Here is a 19,230-nt window from a genome sequence, read left to right as displayed (position 1 = left end):
CAAGAGAGTTGTTTAGTTGGAGAAAACCACTGATCTGATATGCAGAACAATGGGTACTGTATAGCAGTTCTTAATTGTGATCTTCAATTGGGTACGTGTCCTCTAGCAACAGATTATTTGGGAGGTCTAATTTGGGCATATGCGATGTAGAAAGCAATTTAATGGGTAATATTACGTTTCTTGTTTCCAATAATAACAGCAACTACATGCACTGATTCGGGAGATAAATACAAAAAATATACAACAATCCTTGAATATTTCCATCTTGAAAATATCAATCAAAGATAGAAAAAGTTATGAAGCTGAGGTTGAAATCTTTATAGACAACTTCAAAATATAGGTTGAACACATCCAACTTGCGATATGTAATATTGAGGTAGGCAACTTTCAACAAGATGGCTTAAGCATTTAAGTGGGCATTGAGAACTATGAAATGGAACCTTTTTTGTTTTTTTAAAAGAAGAAATGGAACCTTTTCAATTACAGATAAAAACTTTGAGGCATTGAACCATGGAGTACAGATGTACATGCTCTCATGCACGTACGGATATACTCGCTACTATGAACGCACACGCGCACACCTTACGCATACGAATGTGTATATAAGAGACTGAAGTGGCATATCTTGAGCCTCACTGGGATGTGTACGAGATACTAAACTCGCATTAATAAGATACATGGCGTCAAACCTTCCAACTGCCGAACACTTAAGCTATGGCTTGGTTCTCGTGAAAAATGATAAAGAATTCAAGAGAAAAAACTATATATTTTTAGATGATTTCTAAGATATTTGTGAGGAGACCATTCATAGATTTTATTTAAATAGTAGACCGTTGGCCATGCTAAGAGCAAATGAGCAATAGTTGTGCATATTAATGTTCACACGCCACTGCTAGATCGTCTTGTCTTGTGCTTGACGCCTGGACCATCACTCCATCAGTTGATTAAAAGGGTGGAATTAAAGCTCCAGCCACAAAAGTCTCCATGCCGGCCATAAGCTGTGGATCGTATTGCATGCATGAATGATGAATCTATACTAGAATGTGCTTCGAACAGAGCCTCAAACAGAGACGAGTTGGAGAGGTGTTTGCAGGGGGAGATCAGGGAAGTATGTCACATTGTGCCATGGCCCCCCATGGGGAGGGGGTGTGGGGTGCCATATGCTTGTAGGTGTGGGATCCATCATGTGGTGCGCCCAAATTCTCTAGTCTAGTTTAAAAGTGAAGTACATGAGGGCTCATTAATTACCAAAATGTTGTTTCAATTTTCATCTAAAAATCACTTTGTTTTTGAAAAGTTAGTATCTAAAAAACACTAAAACAGACCATTGCATGCTATACACAGCTAATGGAGCAAAAGCTCATTACAGCAAGCCCACCTTTGTACTACGTATCTTGCATTGAGATCTCCGGTGAATTGAGTGATGGCAAGCCGAGACAGACAAAGTTGCAGTGGCAGACGAGACGGACGGCGGCGTTGGCTCGCGGTCACGGGGGGTAAAAGGAGCTCGCGAAAGCGACGGCACACGCGCTCCGAAACCGGCCGCGGCGTCAGTAGATAACACGAGCCCGTGCCTCTCCGCTTCCCGTTCCCGATATGAACATGCTCGAGCCTGACCGTGCAAAACACCGTGCTGGAAAGGCCAAAGGGGAATTTGTGCACAAACAGCAATGGCAAGGTCTGTACAAAGCCAAAAGTGATTTGTATATATGTTATATATATACGTATTCTCCAATTATATGTACTGCATGCCCTACCTATATGATCTCGACTTGAAAATAAACGGCCAGCTGCCAAGTCCCAATCACCAGATGGTACGAATTTCAAAAGGAGGTGCGAGTAGCAATTTATGGCTGCCATGAACAGCCAAATCATGCGTGCGCATCAATGGCTAATCTAGCTCCTGGTTTTGGCCTTGCATTTTTTTTTCTTTTTTGGTAACGGCAAAGGAGGAGTTCCATCAAAGTTCTTCATCATCTCATAGCTAGTACTGTAATCCTCTAAGTCTATAGCTCCTTAATTCGCTTAAAGATTTGCCTTTTTCGAGACTGGTCGTTTGCATCGGACAGTCCATCGGAGGAACCACTTTCCTTGTCCTAAACTAGGCACACTTGTTCCATGTCGCTGTCCGAATGACCTCATCGATTAGTCCTGGATCCGCCGCAGCTGGTGTATGTATAAAGACATTCCTCGCTCGAGGCCATCCACCGAATCAGGCACTAGGAGTAGTGGACTCTTTCCGGCGGTCTCTCCTCCCCAGCTTAGCTTGTTCGTTCGTGTCTTCTTGGAATCATCATCAATGGCCAGCCGCGGCACGGCGATGGCGTTATTGTTGCTGTCGCTTGGGATCATTGGCGTCGCCCGCGGCCAGCTGCAGGTGGGGTTCTACTCCGACTCGTGCCCGGACGCCGAGGACACGGTCGCCGCCGCCGTCCAGGACGCCGCCGCCGGCGACCCCACCATCCTCCCCGCGCTGCTCCGCCTCCAGTTCCACGACTGCTTCGTCAGGGTACGTGCTCGCTCACCGGCGGCGAGACCCAACGGGCTGGCAGATTGAATTAAATCCAGGGAAATGCATGCAGGGGTGTGACGCGTCGGTGCTGATCAGGAGCGCGAGCAACGACGCCGAGGTGGACAACGCCAAGAACCAGGGCCTCCGCGGCCAGGACGTGGTCGACGCCGCCAAGGCGCAACTCGAGGACCAGTGCCCCGGCGTCGTCTCCTGCGCCGACATCATCGCCCTCGCCGCGCGCGACGCCGTCGCCATGGTGATCGATCCATCAACAAATTCAATTCATGAATTCAATCAAGCCCACGTGCACATACACTTTGTGCTGTATCTGTATGTGTTTAGCTTGCTGACTGACACACCTCACTGCACGCCATACATGATACATCGTCAGACGGGCGGGCCGTCGTTCGACGTGCCGACGGGGCGGCGCGACGGCCTGGCTTCCAACCTCCGCGACGCCGACGTGCTGCCGGACGCCGCCGACTCCATCAGTGTGCTCCGCTCAAGGTTCGCCGCGGCGGGTCTCGACGACCGCGACCTCGTCCTCCTCACGGCGGCGCACACGGTGGGCACCACGGCGTGCTTCTTCGTCAAGGACCGGCTCTACGGCTTCCCCCTCCCGGGCGGCGGCGGCGGCAGGACGGGGTCGGACCCGTCGATCCCGGCGCCGTTCCTGGCGGAGCTCAAGGCCCGCTGCCCGCCGGGCGACTTCAACACGCGGCTGCCGCTGGACCGCGGCAGCGGCGGCGCCTTCGACGACTCCATCCTCCGCAACATCCGCTCGGGGCTCGCCGTCATCGCCTCCGACGCCGCGCTCGCTGCCGCCAACGCCACCCGCGCGCTCCTCGACGCGTACCTGGGCCCCGCCGCGGGCAGCTTCCAGGGGGACTTCGCCGCCGCCATGGTCAGGATGGGCAGCATCGGCGCCATCACCGGCGACGACGACGCCGGCGAGGTCAGGGATGTCTGCTCCGCCTTCAACACCAACTGATCTGATCATCCACGCATCATATCGTCATGCAGCGGTGACATAGAGAGAGATAATTCATAATTGTTTTGTGTGTACATTTGTTGATTTCTTGATGAGTCGATTGGTTTTCGATCGAAAATTTGACCACAAATTCACAAGAGATATTGTGGTTACTTGAAAAGGAGGGCATGCACATGGAGGAGGAACTGTGCGGTGGAATTGATTGAAAACTTTTGTTGCAGCGATGCGATGCAAGTACACTGCATCTGCATGCATGTGAGGATTTATTAGTAGGAGCCGGTACTGTGCGTGCCGTGCGGGCACGGGTGTCCTGAAAAAACGGTGATAAATTGGCAAGTTCATCCAGCGCCAGCAACACCGCGTCTAGTCAGCAGATTCTGCTAGAGATTTTAAATTAAAATTAAAACTCGGTGGCTGTGCCTGGTAGAGTCTGTGAATTTCGGTCGTTTGTCTTGGCGGTTTCGCAAAGGTGGTCATTTTCCGTGATTTGAATTTCATTTGTGGGCCAGTGGCATCTGTGGGCCGTTTGAGACTGGGCCGGATCACTCTGGACTAGAGCCTGCACTGGAGCTGGAGGCCCATGTTTTCTCCAATTCTGCTTCCACGGTTTTAAAACTCACCTGATACAAAACGTCTTCCTCATACAGAGCAAACGGATAAGGCACCAGTAGTAGGACGTGTGTCGACCTAGGAAACTAGGGTCTGGCGGCGCAGGATCTTGACACCTTGTTGGCCGAGTACCGTTTCCCTACTTGTCTCCCGCTCGGGCTGATCAAGGGTTCGATCTGATCGGTTTCCCGGCCTTGGCAGGGTGTCAAGTTAGGGAGGTGCCCTGAGGACAGGTGGAACTATGGCGGTGGAGTCGCCGAAATCACTGCCGCCCCCACTGCCGTATGTCTCACCGAGGGAGAGGAAGAAGCAAAGAAGCAAAGTGATGAGAATAAGAACAAGCAACTGGCGGACTCCGGGAAGGAGGGCCGTCGGGAGCCATGAGTTGCATCACCTGGAACTGTCGCGGTTTGGGCAACACTGCGACAGTGAAGGAGCTTCATGAAATCGCGAAGAAGTTTGTCCCTACCGTGCTATGCGTTGTTGAAACTCAGGTGAACAAAGCACGGGTTGAAGGTCTGAAAGGTACCTTAGGTTATGATAATGCTTTTGCCATTAGCAGTTCAGGTCGCAGCGGTGGTATTGGCATGTTCTGGAATAATGACACTAAAGTGGAAATTCTACCATTTTTCCAGTATCACATTGACTCAATTATTTCTGTGAACGGGGGTGAACCGTGGAGATTTACATGTGTTTACGGTGAAGCTCAAACCGCTGAGCGCCATAAAACATGGGATGTGTTGAAATTTATTAAAGCATCATCACCACTTCCACAGGTCTGCATGGGTGACTTTAAAGAAGTTTTGCGTAGATCCGAACATGTGGGGGTTCATGAGAGAAGTCATGTTCAGATCGCTGGCTTTAGGGAGATGTTGGATGTGTGTGGTCTTTATGACCTGGGGTTTGAAGGCCGCAATTGGACCTTTGAAAAGAAAGTTGCGGGAGGCTCCTACTGCCGTGTCAGGCTTGATCGTGCCCTAGCAATGGCTGACTGGTGCACAAGATTTCTGATGGCGAGAGTGTCCCATCTTACTGCTGCAGCATCCGACCATGACCCCATCATGCTACGGTGGCAGCAGGTCTCTGGTCGCAAGGGGAGGAAAAAGAGAAAAATATTCAGATACGAGATGATGTGGGAGGCCCATGATGAATTCTTTCCCATGCTTGCGAAGACATGGCTTGATGCAGGAAAAGCCTGCACGGTGAAGGAGTTATAGGAGAAGCTAGCGTTGGTGTCGAGCTGCCTTAGTGAGTGAGGCGTCAAATATTTTGGCAATGTGAGACGGGAGCTGAAGAACCTGCACGCGGAATTAGAGCGCCTATGATCAGACCCTATGCGAGTTGGCCCATCATACACAGAGATCATGTAGAGGATTGTTGAATTAAATCACCGGGAGGAGATCATGTGGAAACAACGATCCCGAATTATGTGGTTGGCGGAGGGCGACAAGAACACACGTTTTTTCCATCTCCGAGCAAGCCAGAGGAGAAGGAAAAATCATATTACAAAACTCAGGAAACCCGATGGACAACTCACAGGCAATGAAGAGGAGATGGGCGTGTTAGCGTCGGCCTTCTATAAGGAACTATAGACATCTGAGGGGGCGGACGACATGGAGCGAGTACTTTCCACCGTCCCGCCCAAGGTTACAATAGCTATGAATGAGCAGCTGATGACCCCCTTTGAAAAGGAGGAAGTAAAAACTGCGCTTTTCCAGATGTTCCCGACGAAGGCGCCCGGACCAGATGGGCTACCGGCACACTTTTTCCAACGTAATTGGGAGCTATGTGGTGATGAAGTCTCAGAAGTTATACTTCGGGTTTTAAGAGGTGAGGATGATCCAGCAAAGACTAATAATACATGCTTGATCCCGAAGGTTGATAGTCCAGAGGAATTAGGCCAATTTAGGCCGATAAGGCTATGCAATGTGATTTACAAAATTGATTCGAAGATGATGGCCAACAGATTGAAACTTATTCTGCCAGATATTATATCAGAGGAATAGTCTGCCTTTGTGCCAGGACGTCCGATCACAGATAATATTATTACAGCTTATGAGTGTTTGCACTTGATGAAGAAGAAGAGAGCTCGAAATAGTAGATTTTGTGCTCTTAAGCTGGATATGCGGAAAGCGTATGATCGTGTAGAATGGAGCTACTTGAAAGCCATCATGCTCAAGTTGGGGTTTCATTGGATTTGGGTAGACATGATCATGCAGTTTGTAACTACGGTGTCTTTTTCAATTCTGTTCAATGGCGACCGGCAAGAAAATTTTATGCCTTCAAGGGGGATCCGACAAGGAGACCCAATTTCACCCTATTTGTTTTTGCTAGCAGCAGAGGGCCTTTCGTGCCTGCTAAAATCTAGAACTCAGTCATCAGCTCTCAGTGGAATAAAAGTGGCTTCATCGGCTCCGATTGTAAGCCACCTACTCTTCGCAGATGACAGCCTGCTGTTCTTCAAAGCAAATAGAGAGTGTGCTGAAATGATAAAGGATGCATTGAATATTTACTGCCGAGCCTCTGGCCAGTAGGTCAATATGGACAAATCTTCAATCCACTTCTCCAAGGGCATCGAAAGGTAGCAACCGAGAGGAGATCAAGGCCTACTTGGAAGTACATAATGAGGCACTCAGTGAGAAGTATCTGGGTATGCCCACTGATGCTGGCACATCGTCTAATGGTGCGTTCGAATATCTCAAAGACCGGGTCTGGAATAGGGCGCAAGGTTGGCTAGAACAAGCACTTTCAGCCAGCGGCAAGGAAGTGTTGATCAAAGCGGTGGCTCAGGTGATACCAACCTACTCGATGTCATGCTTTCAGCTGCCGAGAGGTCTGTGTAAACACATTGATGGTCTCCTTCGAAGCTTCTGGTGGGGCAGCAAAGAAGGAAAGAGAAGGACCTGCTGTGTAGCTTGGGAAGACATGACGAAACCAAAATATATGGGCGGTTTTGGCTTCCGGGACATCGAGCTGCTTAATTTGGCATTACTGGCAAAGCAAGCCTAGAGAATATTACAAGAGCTGTCATCATTAAGTGCACGAGTCCTCAAAGCTGTGTACTTTCTTGATGGCGATTTCTTGGAAGCGGAAGTTGGCACATCACCATCTCGAGTATGGAGAGCGATCGTTGATGGCAAAGAGGTTTTGCGCCAAGGCTTAATTCATCGAATTGGGACAGGTGAAGCTACTAATATATGGACAATGAACTGGATCCCAAGAGATGGGCTAATGAGATATGTTGCAAGGTTACAGGGGAACGACATGCAGATGGTGAGCGACCTCATTGATAACATGTCACTATGATGGATTGGGATATGCAGCGGCTGAAAGAGCCTTTTCTGCCGATGGATTGGGAGATCATTGCTAATATTCCACTGAGTACCAGAAGACAAGAGGATTTTTGGGCATGTCACTATGAGAAGTCAGGTGTTTTCACCGTAAGATCATCTCACCGTATGCTTATGAGCAATCGGGAGAAACGGTCAGACTGGATAGAACACAATATGGGGAGATCAGATTGTTTAGCTGAGCGCAAAGAGTGGACAGATATTTGGTGCATCCAAGTTCCATCCAAGGTGCGTCTGTTCCTGTGGCGTCTTGCTCGACAGAAGATCCCAACAGGAGATGTCCGGCACCGAAGGCACATGGCTCCTGATAGCAGGTGTGCTGTGTGTGGAGACCAAGACTCATGGAAGCATTCTCTGATTGAGTGCCACCCAGCAAGGTGTGTGTGGGCGTTGCAGTGTGATGAGATCATTGAGTTCATCGTTTCAACACAGCAACAAGATGCCCGGGGATGGCTTCATGAAGCTATGAAATTCCTGAGCCATGATGAGTTAGTAAGAGTGACTGTCACACTGTGGGCGATATGGTATGCTAAGCGCAAAATCATTCATGAGAATATTCACCAGAGCCCATTATCGACACATTGTTTTGTGGAAAGGTTCTTGGCTGATCTAGGAACGAGCAAATCAACAGGGAATGTGAGGCAACCGACTCAAGCTAAGCAGACCAGATGGATCCCACCGCCACCGGGGTTTGTGAAAATTAATGTTGATGCAGCGCTCGCAAAGAACTCAACAAAGGTCACGATGGCGGCAGTGGCGTGTGATGAAGCTGGCAACTTTGTGGGAGCATCGGTGCTGGTAATGGAAGGCATCTCTGATTCGGAGATGGCGGAGGCGATGGCGTGCCGGGAAGGGATGGCACTGGCTAGTGACCTGGTGCTCCAGAAATTAAGGTTGGCGACTGATTGCCTGAATGTAGTTCGAAATTTGCAGGGAAGTGCAATAGGAGCTTACGGCCACGTTGTACGTGAAATCAAGGCAAGGGCAGCGGACTTCAATGAAGTTAGTTTTGTTCATGAAGGAAGGAAAGCTAATGGAGATGCTCATAGACTTGCTAAAGTGTCTTTGTATGAAAGCCTAGGTAGACATGTTTGGTTCCTAGCTCCACCTGATGGAGTTTGTACTGCTGTAAACGTTCCTCAATAAAAGTAGTACGCTTTCTCAAAAAAAAAACAGAGCAAACGGATGAAATAGTGAAAGAGAAAAGGAAAATCAAAGCAATGACGCCTAGAAATGTGCCCCCAAACCCTGCCTACATCTACTACACCCACTGTTTCCCCACTGTGTTGTTGACAGGAATTTATGTTGATCTGCAGAAATGTCATGAAAATTCTGAATCATGCAGCATGATGAGTCCCGATAGTACAGAAATGCTGCTGATGTTAATTCAGTTGGCTTTGGCTGGTGAAAACACGAATGGCGACCGATCTACGGTTTTTCCCCGCGCACGCCAGGAGGAGAAACCATGGGCTGTACTGGTCGGAGAAGTGTGTGTGTGTGGGGGGGGGGGGGGGGGGGGGAGAATTTCTCGGACACTTTCCTCGATCTTGACGGGTCTGGTCAGCGGTAAATGTAATCCCCACCCCCGTATTTTCTACTGCATGGGGGTAATTAAGCAGGAAAGCTAATCAGCGCAGTAGTATCCTGAATGACCCGGATCATACAGGGACAGTAACCGACCTGCGTCAATTCGCACCAGAGACAGACTACTGGTCCATGGTATGGTGACAGAAGAGCTCATACATGAGCAAATTTTTCTATTTTCTACTGCACGTGATTAACCAGCGCAGTACTCCGTACAAATTGACATCTCATAATTTCCAAATTCCAACCGTTCAGTGCATGTGTCCATGCATCCGCCAAGGACTAACTAGATCGAGACTTGAATTTCGCGGGACTTTGGACGCAGCGCAAGCCCTCTTTGGTCGCCAGCACACATCACCAACTGAAGAATTTTTCTTTCCAGCATGCATCAAACGATCTTTCAAAAAAAAACCAAAAAAAACAAAGAGGAAGAATGCATCAAACGAAGAGCATCAGTGGCATTCGAGACTTGCTTGATGCCCAGGGCAGCAGGCAGCGTTGCCGGTGTACGTCGACACTCCCAAGAGCAGAGCTGCAGCTGTTGCCCAGGAGTAGACCTCACGCGGCAACAAGGACCAACGAATTAGAGGTCAAAATTAAAGGGAGGGGCGCACGCAGTTCTTCTCTTTCTCAGGACTTTGAACGGGTTAGTTGCCGCATGCTTTCTCAACATACGATGTAGAATACGAAATGTAGAATAGTAATATTTGCATTCTAAATTATAGGTTGTTTAATTTTTTTATTCAAATTTGATCCCTCGTCTTATTTAAAAATTTATACAAAATATTATTTTTTTTGCTGTGGCTTGTTTTACCCATACAAGTTCTTCAAGAATAAATTAAATTTGATTATATTTGCGTAATTTTTTTAATAAGACGAGTGGTCAAAATTGAGATTAAAGAAATCAAACGACCTATAATTTAGAACAGATGGAGTAGTAATCCTTCCGTTCCAAATTATGTGTTGTTTTTTACAAATCTAAATACATAGTTTTTGCTATCTAGATACATAGAAAAAATTATGCATCTACTAGATTTGCTAAAACAACCTACGTTTTGGAACAGATGGAGTAGTAAATTGGGCGACTGGTATGCCGAGGGCGAGCAATCTGCATGCAGACTTGTTCTGACCCTGCATGGACGAAGCTTTGTTTGGGACGAGTTCAATTCAACTGCAATGAGTGCAGTGGAGTAGAATCAGAAATTCAGAATGGAACATCCAGCGCCGGGCCTTGCTATTCGGTCTCCTTGGAACGTATGGTTCCCAATTGGCCGGCGGTGGTGGCGCAGTACACTTCAGCGTCTGGTAGAGAAAACGAGCTGGTGGGGGAATACCATGGGGATTGGAGAGAAAAACGTGTCATGCGTGTCTGACTAGTAAAACTATATTCTTGAGGAAATATATGTGTTATATTAAAATATTCTCCACAGGTCACAAAACAATGCTGATTACTAAAAAGTATATAAAGCATGGTACCAACAATTCTTAGTTTTAGGAACTGGAAATGTATAAAATCACGGTTTAGGAAAAATAAATAGCGGGATTATCTCATCTCGTTTGGATCCATGGCCCACCTTGCAGAAGGTGGAAGTTTAGCATTGCGCTTTGCTTTCATCCTTGCCACAAGAATAAATGCCGATTATTTTTTTTTAATAACAAGGGAAAATTGCAAAAAAGCCCTGGAAGCTAGTTTTTTTGTTTAAAAAGCTCCTACATCTCAATTCTCAAATTGTTAGAGTCTAGTACATGCGTCTTTAATCAATTTTGAGACACCTTTGGTCAAAATCCAACACCTCCTCCTAGGTATCACACGAAAATGATTGTATCATGGGGAAGTATAAATCAAACAAAATACCTTTCTCAAAAGAAATCAGTCACATGTTATAGATGTAAAAAAAGCGTTCTGCATAGTTATACAATCGCGGGCTAAGACGTTTAGCGGAAGCCCTTCCAAAAAGCTAAGAAAGCTATAGCGAAAGCTATAGCGGAGCTATTCATTTAGCGGTTTGCAAAAAAAATATGCATAATGTGGCCAATAACATTAGTAATGCAACCAATTTCAGCAAATTTTTCATAGCCATACGTCCATAATACATATAAAATTAGAAGCATCATTGGTCTAACATTCTAAAATAGACTCAACACATCTCTTGACTGCCTAACTGTGCCCGTGATGCTTTGTCTATGGTCCACCCTAGTTATATTGATTCTTTATTTCTTTTGGCTACATCTTTAGCGGAAGTAGCGGACATTTATTTTCACTAAATCCTATAAAAAACCCCTGTAGCGGACATAGCGGACAAATATTCTATAGCGTAGGCGTAGCGGGAGATCTCTTAAAAAGCTAATATCGGACAATAGCGAGCTATTAGCGGGCTATTTTGTACCTTGTTATACACGCACGATGTACGTCTCCTTGTGATGACCACAATTCGATTTCCTTTTCCATTTTTTGCACACAAGAATGGAAACGTGACTAAATAAAAACCTGGAATTGAAAAAAATTGCAACACGGGATTCTTGTGGTTCTGATTTTTTTTTCTTATTTTTTTTTGCGATTTGAAATCAAGCAACACGTAAAGTTTGACGAAATGTGAACCAGCCCATTGAGTTTGCGCTCTGTACGTACTTCGGCCGGCCGGCCCATGTACATTCAGTAGCACATGACATGCATTTAAACGATTTTGGAAAAAAAAAATACTCCAGTCTGCTCCCAGTCTGAATATCTGAAGCAGCAGCCAATGCAATGCACAATGAATGCCCACTGAAATAAACATGCAAGAATTTGGTCACCAGAAGCAAATTAAGCAATTGGCATTGACCACCACCACTTCATCTTAGCTAAGCTTCTTCCTCCCTCTTTCCTGTTTCTTCTCTTCTTCCGATCCTCCTGTTTTTCAATGTTGATTTCAACGCGCTTGTTGATGTGGAATGCCTATATATACAACCGTCTCCATGCAGATCTTCAAGCCAGCTGAAACACACACAGCTACAAGCAGCCATTGCCATTCGCGCGTCATCAGTTCCTTGTCCTCACAACTACCATTGCTCATTGCCATTGACGTAGAGCTAGCTAGCTAGCTAACGGCTGCTGCTGAGGGCATAATGCAGCCATCTGTGCAAGGTCAGCGAGGGGTTGTCATGGCGCCCCCGGCCATGATGAAGGCGTCGGCGGAGGAGGCCACCAAGGGCATGGCCACCCTGCTGAGCCTTCTCCGTGCCAGCACGTTGGAAGAGAAGAAGATCATCAGCGCCGTCTCTGCTGCCGGCGCCGGGGACGACGACAAGGTGGCGTGGCTCCGGTCGCAGCTGGTCGGCAAGGACGTCGAGTTCGACACGCCGTTCGGCCGCCGCGTTCTCACCTACGCCGACCAGACGGCGTCCGGCCGGGGCCTCCGCTACATCGAGGACTACATCGTCAACGAGGTCCTCCCCTTCTACGGCAACACGCACACGGAGGACAGCCACGTCGGGAGCAAGACGACGCGGCTGGTGCACAAGGCGGCGCGCTACGTGAAGCGCTGCATGGGCGCCGGCGCCGGCGACGCGCTGCTCTTCTGCGGCGCCGGCACCACCGCGGCCATCAAGCGCCTGCAGGAGGTCATGGGCGTCGCCGTGCCGTCCGCCGACCTGCGCGAGCGCCTCGCCGCGCAGCTGCGGACGGAGGAGCGGTGGGTCGTCTTCGTGGGGCCCTACGAGCACCACTCCAACCTGCTCTCGTGGCGGCGGAGCCTCGCCGAGGTCGTCGAGATCGGCGTCGACTCCGACGGGCTCGTCGACGTGGCCGCGCTCCGCCGCGCGCTCGCCTCGCCGGGGTACGCGGACCGGCCCATGCTCGGCTCCTTCTCGGCGTGCAGCAACGTCACCGGCGTCATGACGGACACGAGACAGCTCGCGCGCGTCCTGCACGAGCACGGCGCCTTCGCGTGCTTCGACTTCGCCGCCAGGTGAGAGACAGACACGACTGGCAGAATAATAATAATAAATTAAAGGAACCAAATGCATCATACTATAGTAGTACTTGACATCCATGAGAGCGACACGGCATAAATAATGTCGTTCTCAACTTCGTTGAATATGCATGCATGACAGGGATGGATTTGGTATTCTATTTTTGGGCAGATTTGTGATCATCCAAAACTTTCTCACATCATCCAAAACTTCTATCTTTAACAATTACAAATTCAGAGAAAAACGAGAAATTGGTAAAAATAATTCAGATGATGTTTGCATATCAGACAAGATTTCTAACAGAATATCTTGTAGTATAGATTAGTCTGACTCATCAGCGCATCTAGGTTGGCCTCTGCATTGAATGTGAGTATGACAGCTAGCACGCGGACTGCCAATCAGATGCAAGTAGACATTTCACGTTAAGTATGAACCGGGATCGAACAACAAATGTTGACCTGCTCTGCGTCATGTTTCCGTGTTGAAGTAAACTGAACCGCTTGCAGTTTGAGCACACAAGAAATTCTAACTTGTGTCTTTATTTATGCAGTGGACCATACGTGAAGATTGACATGAAATCTGGTGAAATCGACGGCTACGACGCAGTCTTCTTGAGCCCACACAAATTTGTTGGTGGACCAGGCACGCCGGGCATCCTTGTGATGAACAAAGCGCTGTACCGGCTCAACTCCCAGCCTCCATCAACTTGCGGCGGTGGCACCGTGGCCTATGTCAATGGCTTCAATGAGAAGGTGAGCATGCACATTCTTTTTTTTTCTGAAAGAATTAACATCCATGATCACTTCATCATACATACCTTGATTCCCTGAACATGTTCAAATTGTATGTGATTTTGTGATTTGCAGGATACACTGTACTACGATGATGTCGAGGAGCGGGAGGATGCGGGCACGCCACCGATCATCCAAAAGATCCGTGCATCGCTCGCGTTTTGGGTCAAGGAGTACATTGGGTATGAGACGATGAGCATCCGAGAGCGAGTCTACTCGGAGATGGCAATGAAAAGGCTTGTCAGCAACCCAAATGTGAGGGTGCTCGGCAACACAAACGCAGAACGCCTACCGATCTTCTCCTTCCTCATCTACCCCCCGGTGTCCAATTCGCTGCTTGATGATGTGCCCTATGAGCCTGGTTGCCGTAGTCCTTCTTCCGGTGATGTGACGCGCAAGCGCCTTCCTCTCCATGGACGTTTTGTCACAAGGCTTCTTAACGATCTTTTCGGCATCCAAGCAAGGGGAGGCTGCGCATGCGCAGGCCCCTATGGCCACACATTGCTCAACATCGATCATGAGCTCTCCCTTCGCATTCGGTCCATGATTCTTAAGGTACAATTTAAGTGTGCTAGGTTTAATATAATGTATCATACTATAATTTTGTGAGGTCATACCGTGTACTAATGTCGTCACTGTTCACATTTTTCAGGGTTACAGTGGACTGAAGCCAGGGTGGACTAGGTTGAGTTTTTCCTACTACCTGTCCAAGGAGGAGTTCAAATTCATCCTCGCCGCCATTGAGTTCATCGCGTCTTATGGCCACCGGTTCCTCCCACTTTACAAATTCGACTGGATCACCGGTGACTGGACATTCCGTAAGCAGGCAATCAAGTACCAAATCATGAAGGAGGAGCTGGATCTTACCACTGATATTGTTGATCTCCTGGCTGAAAATGTGCAGTCAAAGATTGCAAATGAACTGGAGAAGAAGCATGGGGTTGATCATAAGAAGTTTGAGGGCTACTTAGAGAATGCCAAGAAGATTGCGCTCTCCTTACCAGATATCAGTCATCAGGTTGTTAGTGTTCCAAAAGGAGTTGACCGAGACTTGGTCCTTTTTCATATATAGAAAACTGATTAGATTTATTATTATGGTATTAAGTATTAACAACAAGCAACAGCTTTCAGAGCTTCTGAGTTCGACAAAAGAAAATAATGAGTTTGTGGAAGTTGTATTAGCCAAAAAATTAGTGTTGACCTAATTGTAAATCTTTGAGAAAATAAACACGAGTAGGAAATGGATCCCAAATCTTGAGTCATGACAGTACTATTTTCCATAATGTGTCTTCCTGTTCCGTGAAGGTGATATTTAGCCACGTGGCTACAAGTGCGATGTGGACTTGAATGTCATGACCAATTTGTGCTTGTTTTGTCTCCTGTGTGTAGTAATGCGGAAAGCAATTTTTTTAAGAATAGAGAAATTATTAGTACCATATTTTTTCCTTGCGATCATGTGTGACCAAGTGAGAGCTTTGATGCGCTCTCCTGATCTCTGTGTTTAAATTTTTGTAATTTTTTTTTGACATCTATATGTTGATTCTTAAAAATTATGTCTGTCATGGTTTGCTTGAGCCATGAGATACTAATTATCCCAGACGGATTTTTACCTGAATGAGATAATCAGCTTAGCTCTGATATGCAAAATCTTTTGATGGCTCAAAAACTATCTAAGATGTGGTCTTTTAGAACCGTATGAGATGATAGTTGTGCAGTTCATAATGTTTCAGCTAAATAAGACTATCCGCTAATAAAACCCCCACTAGTAGTACCATTTGCTAAAAGTGACAAAATAAATCAATAAAGCTTTGAAAAACCCATTAGCTAAAATGGCATGCCTTCCCCCACAGAAGAAACTTATTTTGTTCCAACTTTCTATAATTCTTAGAAGTTTCTTCATTGCATAAAAATATAGGTTGATTCAAAAGTATGCATGCCTCTCTAACATTTATAAAATAGCACACAAATCTTAATCATGTGGATTCCAACCGCTCACTGAAGCCTCTAGTCAGCAGAATTATATTCTTTCCTACTTTATTTCTAGATCAGTCAAGTCATGCATATATATGATGAGCTACCGCTGCTGAAATTGACCGATGAAAACATATATATGCATGGATTCCATTCTTTGAAAGGCAAGCGGTTTGGTTAATCCTTGGCTAGAACGTTGCTTATTAGCATGCAGAAACTAGCAGCGGTGACAAAGGTTTTTGTCTGTGTTTGACTGACTCGCTGACCTCCGAGTTGATATGGTTTGGTTAATCCTTGGCTAGAACGTTGCTTATTAGCATGCAGAAACTAGCAGCGGTGACAAAGGTTTTTGTCTGTGTTTGACTGACTCGCTGACCTCCGAGTTGATATGGTTTGGTTAATCCTTGGCTAGAACGTTGCTTATTAGCATGCAGAAACTAGCAGCGGTGACAAAGGTTTTTGTCTGTGTTTGACTGACTCGCTGACCTCCGAGTTGATATGGTTTGGTTAATCCTTGGCTAGAACGTTGCTTATTAGCATGCAGAAACTAGCAGCGGTGACAAAGGTTTTTGTCTGTGTTTGACTGACTCGCTGACCTCCGAGTTGATATGGTTTGGTTAACCCTTGGCTAGAACGTTGCTTATTAGCATGCAGAAACTAGCAGCGGTGACAAAGGTTTTTGTCTGTGTTTGACTGACTCGCTGACCTCCGAGTTGATATTGAGTCAGCTTGGACTTGGATCCCATCGCCTGGAATGCATGCAAGCTTCTTTAATTTGTCGCCTTTTTGTCGAGACATATTGTTTGTTATCAAAATTCTGAATTTCTTGGCTTTCGTGCTTCCTAGGTATGGACTGGAACCAAGCTCCTAGCTCCATTGTTCAATGCTTCGCGACTTGAGAGTAGAATGATCATGTCGGCGCATGTGTCGATCCGTCCCATTGAATCGATTGAACGTCAAAAAAAAAAGCAGCAATTTTTCTCAAGACTCTGAACGTTTGCTGTTGACCATATCAACTGACAGAAAATACGGCGACGGTATGCAGCTGGTTGCAGACTAGGCAGCGATAATGCATGTCCCTCTGGTTTTTTATCAACAACTTGCTTTTGTAGGTGAGGACCTGTATTTTCAGAGTCCTTTTCACGAGGAATTACAAAAGAAATTTTTTCAACAAAAATATGAATTCTGGACGAGTTCAATTCCACTGTAAGGGGACTAGGTCACTAGAGTAGAAATAAAGCATAATAGCTGACTTATGCTACCTTAAAAATGGTACAAATTGGCCGGCGCGTGGTGGAGTGCACTTCAGATAGCCTGCGGTAGAAAATGAGCTAGTGGAGTAGAACGGGCAGTAACATGTCCACATCTGTGAAATATATTAGGTTCAACACAAAAAAAAGATAGAGGATTGATTATCTTACTAAAATGTTATCTGCTATGTCAGAAAAGAATTATACTAATAAGTGAAAGCTTGTGATATGGCTATCTAGGGATTGAAGGAAAGCTTCTCTAGATTTTTACTCCCTCCGTTCAAAAAAAACAAATCGTCCTAGGAATTTTAGAATAGATTAACAAGAATGTAAAATAAGTTCAAAAAAAACAAATCGTCCTAGGAATTTTAGAATAGATTAACAAGAATGTAAAATAACTTATTTTTGGGACGGAGGGAGTATGTTAGTACATCTCTCATCTCATAAGGTAAGGTCGATAATTTTAATGCGAGATTGTTATATTTTGGAAATTTTGGGTTGCAAACGGAAATGAATGCATGCATGTTTTAAAAGTGAAAGTACTAAATCGCATGAAGTGCGTTGTTCAAAGTAAGCAATCACATGACAATGACATACATGTACATGACACAAGTTTCTGAAGACTTCCAAACATGACACGTATCTCCAACCTGAAAAAATGACGTAAGTTGATTTCTTTGCCAAAAGTACGAATTTGACTAAATCCAGGATTTGACAAATGGCTAACGCGGGATCTCTCCTTGCGGCCGTACTCTGAGATTTTTTTTTTGCTTGCGATTACGTGTAATGTAATCGGTTGGCCGCCAAGGAAACATAAATTACCTTGGCAGTTGAGCACAGCTAAGAAAACTAATTTGCATGGCGGCCAGTGGTAGCCAAGGAAACTACCGTCAAAGATACTAATTTGCTTGGCAGTTGTATCCTTTCCTTAGCGCTTTGGAGATTTTGCCTTTACCCTAGATTACATGGCGGCCAAACCGCCGAGGAAATGATTCTTGCCAGCCGCTAAGAAAATTTTATTTTTTGGGCACTTCATTCTTGACACATTTTGCTTGGCGTGATCCACTAAGGATCATTTTCTTAGCGATTTTCGTACATTTTTTACCTGTGGTTTTTAGCCACCAAGACAATTCGGAATTCTAAGTAGTGGGTGGCATGCCCGCGTAGTCCATCAGCAGTTTTGTGATGTGAACGTGTGCGCTGCCCGGCCGGCCATGTACGCACATTACTCAGCTCATGCAAAACACTATGAATGATTTGGCCGGCGAAACCAAGTGAAATGTGTTTGTGATGCAACAAGGTCTGGTCTAGAAGTAACCACCACAATGGATCTACACGGAAATTGATGAATGAGAATTTGGTCACCACAAGCAAGCAATGACCTTGACCATTCGTTAAACGATGTTGTGCCAGTTTAGTTCTTTTCTCTCTCTAAATTAATTGCGTGAAATTGCTTTCTAGTTTATTTTATTAAATTTTTGAGTCGACCTACCTAATGACCAACGTAGTTATGACTTGCATCCTAATTAAACCACTCATCGACTATACGTACTGCTTTTTTCTTCCGCATTCCCATTTCCTCTTCCTTCTCTTCTTCCTTTTTTGAACTCGTTACTCGTGTGCAGTACTGCTGCAATCCAATGGCTATATTTACGTGTGCCCATGCAAAGGCCTTCTTCAGGCCATACGCAAGTAGTAAAAACTAAAAAGTCATAGCCATTGTCTACGTTGACAGCAGCACAGCAGCGAGGCTTGCTAGCTTGGCGTTTCGGCCAGAAATTATGGTCCACAATGCCATCTGGCACTACTAGAAAACAGGCCTTCAGCGCCGGTTGAGAAGGTCCATAAGTACCGGTTTTGCAACCGGTGTCCCGAAACCAAGACTATTGGCTTATTTTGTCTAGTACACCGGGTATTTTAACCGGTGCCTTTGGTCATTATTGGTACCGGTTGAAAACACCAACCGGTGCCTTTGAGGCTGTCCTGCTGACGTAAGCGGGCAACCTTTTTGGTATAGATTATGCAGGTATGGTGAAACGACTACAATGTTTGTATCGCACAGACTGACTAACGTTTGAACATAGCATACGCAGATTATGCACACATCCTTCAGTCTATACTCTTCAGAATGACTGTAGCATGCTAGTCAAATGATGTTTATTTTTCTTTCCCTGTTCTGCTAAGCACATTGAATTGTGATGCATGAGTACACACCATGCCA

At 46.1% G+C, this 19,230-nt stretch overlaps 3 protein-coding genes across 4 annotated transcripts; all 3 read left to right on the top strand.

Moving 5' to 3' along the window:
* The first annotated feature begins 2,122 nt into the window (after nt 1-2,122).
* Nucleotides 2,123-3,842, top strand: LOC120696910 (peroxidase 43-like). Of its 2 annotated transcripts, XM_039979944.1 has the most exons (3): nt 2,124-2,509; nt 2,583-2,768; nt 2,904-3,842. In XM_039979944.1, exons 1-3 carry the CDS (start codon nt 2,174-2,176, stop codon nt 3,501-3,503), a joined length of 1,122 nt encoding a protein of 373 aa, XP_039835878.1. In that variant the 5' UTR covers nt 2,124-2,173; the 3' UTR covers nt 3,504-3,842. The 2 variants fall into 2 exon arrangements, with proteins under 2 accessions (XP_039835877.1, XP_039835878.1); XM_039979943.1 differs by having other exon boundaries at nt 2,123-2,509; nt 2,583-3,842.
* Nucleotides 3,843-4,492: 650 nt separating this feature from the next.
* On the top strand, nt 4,493-5,329 carry LOC120700370. Its single transcript, XM_039984584.1, has one exon. It carries the CDS (start codon nt 4,493-4,495, stop codon nt 5,327-5,329), a length of 837 nt encoding a protein of 278 aa, XP_039840518.1.
* A 6,700-nt stretch (nt 5,330-12,029) lies between these two features.
* LOC120700710 lies at nt 12,030-15,039 on the top strand. Its single transcript, XM_039984949.1, has 4 exons — nt 12,030-12,993; nt 13,548-13,749; nt 13,864-14,343; nt 14,441-15,039. Exons 1-4 carry the CDS (start codon nt 12,152-12,154, stop codon nt 14,858-14,860), a joined length of 1,944 nt encoding a protein of 647 aa, XP_039840883.1. The 5' UTR covers nt 12,030-12,151; the 3' UTR covers nt 14,861-15,039.
* The last annotated feature ends 4,191 nt before the right edge of the window (nt 15,040-19,230 follow it).

Source organism: Panicum virgatum, chromosome 3K (genome assembly GCF_016808335.1).
Source record: "Panicum virgatum strain AP13 chromosome 3K, P.virgatum_v5, whole genome shotgun sequence".
NCBI lineage: Eukaryota > Viridiplantae > Streptophyta > Magnoliopsida > Poales > Poaceae > Panicum > Panicum virgatum.
The sequence above is the reverse complement of the archived record's forward strand: the minus strand, read 5'-3'. Positions and strand labels throughout refer to the sequence as shown.

Bases quoted from the DNA above. Each gene is read 5' to 3' on its own strand.
- LOC120700710 (XM_039984949.1), top strand. From the start codon at position 12,152: ATGCAGCCATCTGTGCAAGGTCAGCGAGGGGTTGTCATGGCGCCCCCG. The intron at 12,994-13,547 runs GTGAGAGACAGA...TTATTTATGCAG, and splicing joins TGCTTCGACTTCGCCGCCAG to TGGACCATACGTGAAGATTG. The intron at 13,750-13,863 runs GTGAGCATGCAC...TGTGATTTGCAG, and splicing joins TCAATGGCTTCAATGAGAAG to GATACACTGTACTACGATGA.
- LOC120696910 (XM_039979943.1), top strand. From the start codon at position 2,174: ATGTATAAAGACATTCCTCGCTCGAGGCCATCCACCGAATCAGGCACT. The intron at 2,510-2,582 runs GTACGTGCTCGC...AAATGCATGCAG, and splicing joins TCCACGACTGCTTCGTCAGG to GGGTGTGACGCGTCGGTGCT.
- LOC120700370 (XM_039984584.1), top strand. From the start codon at position 4,493: ATGAGTTGCATCACCTGGAACTGTCGCGGTTTGGGCAACACTGCGACA.